General features: G+C 32.6%; 1 protein-coding gene and 1 pseudogene across 1 annotated transcript; both read right to left on the reverse strand.

The window, feature by feature from the left end:
• Positions 1-67: 67 nt before the first annotated feature.
• Positions 68-1766, reverse strand: LOC130506983 (cytochrome P450 72A15-like; annotated as a pseudogene).
• Positions 1767-2697: 931 nt separating this feature from the next.
• Positions 2698-4993, reverse strand: LOC108860058 (cytochrome P450 72A15). Its single transcript, XM_057001679.1, is given in 12 exon segments — positions 2698-2909; positions 2912-3122; positions 3270-3548; positions 3550-3643; positions 3912-4015; positions 4017-4072; positions 4075-4159; positions 4268-4489; positions 4733-4759; positions 4761-4823; positions 4825-4957; positions 4959-4993. Coding segments are annotated over 12 exon segments (1521 nt in total).
• Positions 4994-9488: the final 4495 nt, after the last annotated feature.

Consider the following 9488-nt stretch of genomic DNA (forward strand, 5'->3'; position numbering starts at 1 on the left):
CAACAGAGCAAAACTCTGACCAATACAGATCCTTGGTCCCCACGCAAAGGGAAAGAAAGACACTTGCCGTTTGTTGCCTTCGAGACACCGTCTTTGAACCTCTCGGGCTTAAACTCCGCCGCGTCTTCCCCCATAGCTGTGTGTCACGATGGACTAGAAGAATAGGTAAACTGATCTGAGCGCCGCGTGGTAGTGTCAAGTCTCCTAGCTTCATCTCTTTTTGAATGGCCCTGGTCAGCTGAGCTACTGGTGGGTATAGCCTAAGAACCTCAATAGTATCATCATCATCTGCAAAGGGATCAAAAATATTCAACAAACACACACAAAGTCACCTGAAGATTTTTGATTTTGTTTTAATACTTACAACTTTGAGCTGGTTAAGGCCTTCTACATCAGGTTTCTTACCACCAAAAACTTGCTTCACTTCTTCTCTTGCACGAGACTGCCAGTCTTGGTGTTGGCTTAACAAAACCATTGTCCAGACAAGAAGTACTGAAGTTGTCTCTTGCCCGGCGAAATAGAACAACTTGCACTCCTCCACACATCCTCAGTGCTCATCTCATTTCCTTTAGCTTGTCCCAAATTAGATTCAAGAAGTATACCAAGCAAGTCATCGCTTGGTGCTTCACCAGCTTCTCTAGCCCTTAACCTTTTGTTAACTATCCCTTTCAGTATAACTTGGATTTCTTTAGCTGCTGATCCTTCTATTACCCTTTGTTGGGAGATAACTACACACAAAAAAGAATAAAAAAACAGAGGATTTGATATATAAAACATGATTGCCACTTCAATGTAATAGAAGCAGACAAGTTGAGGTTTTGTTTTATTACAGATATCCAGGGATGAAAGCTTTCAGAACAGCTAGTATGATGAGCTGTGCTAGTTCAGCTTGGAGCTCAAATATCCTCTGCCCTTCTTTGTAGCTGCTACCAAAAGCAGTACGAGAGATCACATCAGCAGTCATACTCACAAGCCCTGGCCACACGTCCACTTCACATGAGGACCCTTTCTCCGAGACTATCTTGTCCCATTTGCCAACAACCTCGCTGCAGCTATGGTGGAACGCAGGCACCATATCTCTACACGTAGAAGCATAAGGCATCAACGCAACATACATACATACATAAATTTTATGAAAATAAGAAGCTTAAACCTTGATCTTCTCAAGGTGGAATGCCTGGTTGATGATTCTTCTGTGTTTAGCCCATTTATCACCATCATAGTTAGCGAGTCCCTTGGCTATCACGTTACCTAAAGGGAAGGTATGTGGCTTCTGGAATCATCAAAACTTTGTTGAACACTTCCTTGATTTGCTCAGGGTCCATTATAGTGATGGTTGGTATAGTTCCAAGCCATGTAAAATAAGTCCTTCCTGTTAACAGCAAACATTACGAAGTTGAGAAACTTTTCTTGAATCAGGCCAACAAGAAAAACATTTAACGTACCGTGAGTCTTGAGCATTTCCAAGGGAAAAGGCACGACACGTGTTGAGATATCATCAGTTAGATTGATGGGTTTGGATCTTGCCTCCATCGCCATGCTAAAATTCCTCTTCAAGTCGCCGATGAGTGGCGTGTAAGGACTACCGGAAAGACCTTGACTTCTCAGGTAACTCTCAAGCATCTTTGGTTTAAACCAAACCCACCTTAAAGTTCTCCATGTCCACCACCACACAACAACTATAGCTAAAGAAACTGTTACTAGAGCAACTGATATCTCCATTATTTTTTTGTCTCTCAGAAAAGAAGTGAGATAGAGAGATGGAGACTTTTTAATGATTGAGAGTGTCGGTGAAGATATCACACCGTTGCTATACTTGGAGAGCTTCACAGTCACGTGCGACGTTAGACGCAAAGAAGCAAGTTCATATTTGTGTGAAAAGCTATAGATAGAGCCCATAAACGGTGTTGGCCATTATTGTCTTGTGGGGGCGGAAAGACATAGACGTCAATTATTTTACGTTTCTTTCTCAATCATTCCCATGCGTTTCAATTTCTACCAAAAAGTTGAAATATTTTGTTTTTTCTTTGTTTACCTTTTTATGCCACTGTATACACTATAATCTTGTAAATGAAATTATATTGATTACGACCTTCTCCCGTAATTCACTTTTCTATCATGTGTTCGATATGGTAAGTCGAATAGATTTATATATGACAACAAATAAAGAGTAGGTGGAGTGATAAATGTTTTCTTTTAATAAACAAAATGCCAAAATGGAAAAGGTGAAACACTGCATCGAAATTAATATTATAATGGTTTTTTCAAAAAAAAAAAAATTAAATATCATAAAGAAAATTTTTTGATATATTTTTGTTATATTTTCCATTAGGTTTTGATTAACTCGAATTAATTTATGATATATATCAAAAAGTTTAGCCAGTATAATTAAATTAAATTTACTGCAGATTTTCCAACAGAAAAAAAAATCACTGGATTTTATTCAATATAGATTTTGATTTTATATATGTGTGTGTGTGTTACTTAAATAATAACATCACAACTTTTAAGTTGATCTCACAAAAAATGTATTATGCCAAATCATAAATTTGTCTAAACTTTGAAGTATTTCACTAAATTGATGGAGTAGTTATCAATGAAGAATTCTAGAAACATGGTTTTATGAATATGACTTTGATTCTTCTACGCAATCTTGTTTCCTTCTACACAACAAATTCATTTGATATAATCACAACTTCACAGCTTATTTAGTATAAGATGAGCACCAAAATGTGGATGAATTGTGATGACTGTGTAAGGCGCATGCACATAAGAAGGAGATAACTCGAAGGAGAATCTCCGTAGAATCAAAGCCAACGCAAATTTTGCCTCCAACAGAGCAAAGTTCTGACCGATGCAAATCCTCGGTCCCCATCCAAAGGGCAAGAAACAAACCTGGTTCTTTGTTCCTTTGAGATCCCATCTTTGAACCTCTCTGGCTTGAACTCCGCTGCGTCATCGCCCCAAAGCTTAGTGTCGCGATGGATTAGCAGAACAGGCATACTGACTTGAACACCAGCTGGTAATGTCAAATCTCCTAGTTTGATCTCTTTGTGGATCGCTCGGTTCATCTGGATTAGTGGAGGATATAGCCTAAGGACCTCATAAATAATCATCGTCATCTATAAAAAAAAACATTCAACAAAAACCATTACAATGCTATAAACGAAGAGTAAAACTGCACATAACTTCTTAGTTGCATTTTTTGATGTGGTTACAGGAAATTATATCAACTTGAATTTATTTAGTTTTTGCTTTGGTTTCGCTACTTACAATTTGAGTTGGTTAATGCCTTCGATATCAGGTTCTCTATCACCAAAAACTTGCATCACTTCCTCTCGTGCCCGAGCCTGCCAGTGTTGGTGCTGGCTTAACAAAACCATTGTCCAAGCCAAAAGTACCGAAGTGGTCTCTTGTCCTGCGAAGTAAAACAACTTACACTCTTCCAAAAGTTCTTCAGTGGTAAGTCCATTGCCTGTAGCTTGCGCTAAATTTGATTCAAGAAGTAGGCCCAACAAGTCGTCACTTGGTGCTTCTCCAGCGTCCCTCCGCCTTTTCTCTATTGCTAATGATCCCTTTTAGTATAACTTGGATTTCTCTAACTATTGTCTTTATCCTTCTATTATTCTTTGTTGGGAAATATCTATGCGTAAAAAAAAAAAGAAAAAAATATCACAATTCCCCAGAGCCTCCGGTAGCACAGCCGAGACAGCAATACATTGATAAATTTTGACTGAATCTAGCATATTAGAGATTTCATTTTGAATACACATAACGTGTAATGGAAGCCACAACTTATGGCATATATAGCAATGAGATTCATATTTATATATAAGAATGTTGTAAATTGTGTTAGAAAAACGACCAGTCTGGTAGTATTAGACCAAGACAAGTCAAAGTCAAGTTCTTACCGATATCCAGGGATGTAACTCTTCCCTTGAGTTTGTATGATAAGCTTTGCTAGTTCCCCTTGTAGTATAAATATCCTTTGTCCTTCTTTGTAGCTGCTACCAAAAAGCGGTACGAGAGATCACATCACCAGTCAAATTCACAATCCATGGCCAAACATCACCTCACAGGAGGACCCTTTATCCGTAACTAGCTCCACCCACTCTGAAACAACCTCGCTACAACTTTGTTGGAACGTAGGGACCATATTCTACTATAACAAGATCATAATCAAGTCACAAAATGTGACATGCTCATCTCATCAGTCAAAAGGCAATTTAAATATGTTCTGATAGCATTATAAAAGAGAATATGAAACCTTGATCTTCTCAAAGTGGAATGCCGGGTTGATGATCTTCCGGTGCTTAGCCCACTTATGTCCATCAGCATTAGCAAGTCCATCAGCTATCAACGCAACCAAAGGAAACGTGTGCGTCTTTGGGAAATCAAAAACTTTGTTATACACTTCTTTGATCAGTTGTGGATTCATTATTGTGATGGATGGCACGGGTCCTACCATGTGAAAAAAGTTTTCCTGGTAGTGCAGCCATGTATATATATTAGAAACAGAGGCAGTTATGAGCATAACTAAATGAAATAATAATTTTTCGAGTTAATATACATGATTATAGACTTTCAACTGTTATAATTTTTAATTGAAGTGTTTACTAAATTATTTAATGCTCCCACAATCTTAAATCTTAGGACCAGCTCTGGTTAGAAGAAATAACATGAAAAAAAAGAATTCTTATAGCCAATAAGATACGTATATTATATATACCATAGTGTTGAGCATGTGGAAGGAGTAAGGGCATGACAATTGAAATGAGATCATCCGTTGGTTTCATTGACTTCGATCTTGCTTCCTTCAACACCCCTAAAATTCCTTCTCATATCTCCGACAAGAGGCGTGTAACGAGTTCCAACAAGACCTTGACTTCTCAGAAAATTCTCAAGCATCTTAGGTTTAACCCAAACCCACTCCACAATTCTCCATATCCACCATAACAGCAATTATAGCTAACGATGAAACTAGTATCTCCATTTGTTTAATTGTCTCTAAAGTTTGAGAATCGTGATGAAGAAATGCATGTGATGACAAGACGTTGTAGCCCAATGGTTAGGACGGGTCCCCGCCTGCACCCAGGTAGGGGGTTCGATCCACGCCGGAGGGAACTACCTTGCAACGCTCTTGTCACCCACACGGATATGGGGCCATGCTTTCGGCCCATTTGAAAAACTGGAGGGGCCGTCTCCGTGGGCATTCCTTCCCCTTGGGGATTAGTCTGGCCTTCTGGGCCTGGGATACCCCCAGGTTAAACAAAAAAAAAAGAAATGCATGTGATGAGATGATGTCTTTAATACTTATAGAATTGTGTTTCAGGCAATAAATATATATTCTTGTAACCGTCGAATTTTTGCCTTTACTCAGCAGCCTCACGAGCTCTGGCCACATCTGTCTTCCATGCCTCAAGTCTTATTCTTTGGAAAAATACCTATAATGTTGATTTGTTACTTGAAACACATAACTAGATACTCTGACTTAATCTATGAAGAGAAAATTGCCAAAATGAAACAATTTTTTTGCATGATTGTCTCTTTGGTATAAAACTTTTTAATCTACTTTGTCTCCTTTTTTTCTTTTCAACTTCTAAAAGTTAATAAAATAAATAGTTTTATAAATAAAAAATCTATTTATAATAATAATCACAATTAATTCCAAAGGTTGTGAATCTCAATTAAATTGAAAAGTTGTGTTTTCATCCTTAAAGTGTATTATCTGAAAAGAAGTTATAGATTTATGTGTATTTCCAAATTGCCAATTAAAAATTATTGTTTTAAGAATTAATTATTTTCATAAAAAATGATATATTAATTTTCAAAAATTGTCAAATGTCCCGAAAATATCTTTTTAGAATTTTTTTTTCAAGAGTTAAGTATTAGTTAGTGTAAAGAGTAGTAATTCCATTATAAAAATATCTTTTAAAAAATAACTACCTGTAAATTATAAAATGTGACTAATCCATATAAATCTATGAAAAGTTTTTAAAATAGCCAGAGTGTATTTTTATAATAAAAGTTTTTTTTAACTAATGTGTCTATTCAAATTATATTGTAAAAGTTTCTTTTGAAAATAACTACCTATAAATTGAAAAGATGTGAATTATTCATATAAATCTTAAAAAAATAAAATATTTAAGGTGTATTTCTATAATAAAAGAGTTTTTGAACTAATGTGTTCTAGTAAAAATATATTGTAAAAATATCATTTTAGAATAATTACCTATAAATTGAAAAGATCTGACTATTCATATAGATCTTGTAAAAATCTATAAATATTACAAATTAAAAAATATAATCTTAAAATAATTACCTATAAATTGAAAAGATCTGATTATTCATATAGATCTTTGTAAATCTATAAATAGCCTTTGCCATTTGTTTCTCAAAATAAAGTTTTCACTAATCTAATAAAACTGTGAAGAAAAAATAAATCAGTATGCAGTTATCTAATTCAAATTTTAGAAGATATTAAAAATAAAATTGTCTCAACAGAAGATAATAGAAAGGTTATCCGTGTTTGGAAAACAAACCTTTTTAAATTGAAGATTGACCAAAATGAACAAATGGTTTACAAAGATGATTATGTAGAAAATCCATTATGATTGGACAAACTAATCATCTTATGTTAGTGCTCGATGAAACTATACACTAATACCAGATTTTTTAATTTTTTGAAAATTTTCCAAAATCTACGGGTTAACCCATCTAAAATAAGGGTTAACCCTTTTAATATGAGTTTTCGGTAAATGCTCTATATACTGAAGTTTATACTCTTTACTTTTGCTTAAAAATTTTCAAAACACATTCTACATTTGAATTAATGTATTCGAAACTCTCTTTCATGGTATATAGGAATCATTCTGTTTTTTTAATATTTAGTTTGGTAAAATTTCATATACTGTCTAGATTAGTGGAATTACCATTATAAAATCTATATTATCTAGAGAAACGGAGACAACAAAGTTTCTAAACCTCTTTGACCATCATCTTGTTTTAATGCTCGATGAAAATATACACTAAAACAGATTTTATATTTTTTGAAAATATTCCAAAATCTGTGGGTAAATAACTCTATATATTGAAATTTATACTCTTTACTTTTGTTTTAAAAATTTCAAACCACATTCGAAATTTGAATTCATGTATTTCGAAAACTATCTTTCATGGTATATAGGAATCATTCTAATTTTTTATATTAGTTTGGTAAAATTTCATATACTGCCTATATTAGTGGAATTAGCATTATTAAATCTTCAATATCTAGAGAAAACGAAGACAACAGAGGTTCAAACTCTTTGACCATCATATTATGTTAGTGCTTGACGAATCTATACACTAAAACCAGATTTTCATATTTTTGAAAATGTTCCAAAATCTGTGGGTTTAACCCTCTCTAAAATAATGAGTTTTCGGTAAATATTCTAGATATTGAAGTTTATACTCTTTACTTTTGTTTAAAAATTTAAAAAACACATTCGACATTTGAAATAATGTATTCTAAAACTATCTTATGGTACAGGGGAATCATTCTATTTTTTTAATATTTAAATTTGATTAAAATTTCATATACTGCATAGATTAGTGGGATTAGCTTTATTAAATCTTCAATATCTAGAGAAACGGAGACAACAGAGGTTCTAAACTCTTTGACCATCATCTTATGTTAGTGCTTGATGAATCTATACACTAAAACCAGATTTTCATATTTTGAAATTTTCCAAAATATGTGGGTTAACCACTTCTAAAATAATGAATTTTCGGTAAATGATCTATATACTGAAGTTTATACTCTTTACTTTTGTTTAAAGAATTTAAAACACATTCGACATTGAATTAATGTATTCTAAACTATCTTTCATGGGATAGAGGAATTATTCTAACTTTTTGATATTTAGTTTTCTAAAATTTCATATACTGCCTAGATTAGTGGAATTAGAATTATAAAATATTCATTATCTAGATAAACGGAGAAAACAGAGGTTCTAAACCTCTTTGACCAACATCTTATGTTAGTGCTCGATGAAAATATACACTAAAACCAGATTTTCATATTTTTTGAAAATTTCCAAAATCTGTGGGTTAACCCCTTCTAAAATAATGAATTTTCGGTAAATTCTCAATATACTAAAGTTTATACTCTTTACTTTTTTTTAAAAAATTTCAAACCACATTCGACATTTGAATTAATGTATTCTAAACTATCTTTCATGGGATAGAGGAATCATCTAATTTTTTAATATTTAGTTTACTAGAATTTCATATACTGCATAGTTTACTGGAATTAGCATTATAAAATCTTTATTATCTAGAGAAACGGAGACAACAAAGTTTCTAAACCTCTTTGACCATCATCTTGCTTTAGTGCTCGATGAAAATATACACTAAAACCAGATTTTAATATTTTTGAGAATATTTCCAAAATCTGTGGGTTAACCCCTTCTAAAATAATGAATTTCGGTAAATGCTTTATATACTGAAGTTTTTACTCTTCACTTTTGTTTAGAAAAATTTAAACCACATTATACATTTAAATTAATGTATTATAAACTATCTTTCATGTTATATAGGAATCTTTCTAATTTTAATATTTAGTTTACTAAAATTTGATATACTACCTAGATTAGTGATATTAACATTATTAAATCTTCAATAGAGAAACGGAGACAACAGAGGTTTTAAACTCTTTGACCATCATATTATATTAGGCTCGATGAAAATATACACTAAAACCAGATTTTCATATTTTTGAAATTTTTCCAAAATCTGTGGGTTAACACCCCTTCTAAAATAATGAAATTTCGGTAAATACTCTATATATTGAAGTTTATACTTTACTTTTGTTTAAAAAAAATTTAAACGACATTCTACATTTTAATTAATGTATTCTTACCTATCTTTCATGGTACATAGGAATCATTCTAATTTTTTGATATTTAGTTCACTAAAATTTTCATATACTGCCAAGATTAGTGGAATTAACATTATAAAATCTTCATTATCTAGAGAAACGGAGACAACAGAGGTTTTAAACTCGCTGACCATCATCTTATGTTAAGTCACGATGAAACTATAAACTAAAATCAGATTTTCGTATTTTTGAAAATTTTCAAAAATCTGTGGGTTAACTCCTTCTAAAATAATGAGTTTTTCGGTAAATGCTCTATATACTGAAGTTTATACTCTTTACTTTTGTTTAAAAAATTTCAAACAACATTCTACATTTGAATTAATGTATTTGAAACTCTCTTTCATGGTATATAGGAATCATTCTATTTTTTTATATTTAGTTTGGTAAAATTTCATATACTGTTTAGATTAGTGAAATTACCATTATAAATCTTTATTATCTAGAGAAACGGAAACAACAAAGTTTCTAAACCTCTTTGACCATCATCTTGTTTTAGTGCTCGATGAAAATATACACTAAAACCAGATTTTCATATTTTTTGAAAATATTCCAAAATCTGTGGGTCTAA

The sequence above is a fragment of the Raphanus sativus genome, unplaced genomic scaffold (genome assembly GCF_000801105.2).
Source record: "Raphanus sativus cultivar WK10039 unplaced genomic scaffold, ASM80110v3 Scaffold3859, whole genome shotgun sequence".
In the NCBI taxonomy this organism is placed as follows: domain Eukaryota; kingdom Viridiplantae; phylum Streptophyta; class Magnoliopsida; order Brassicales; family Brassicaceae; genus Raphanus; species Raphanus sativus.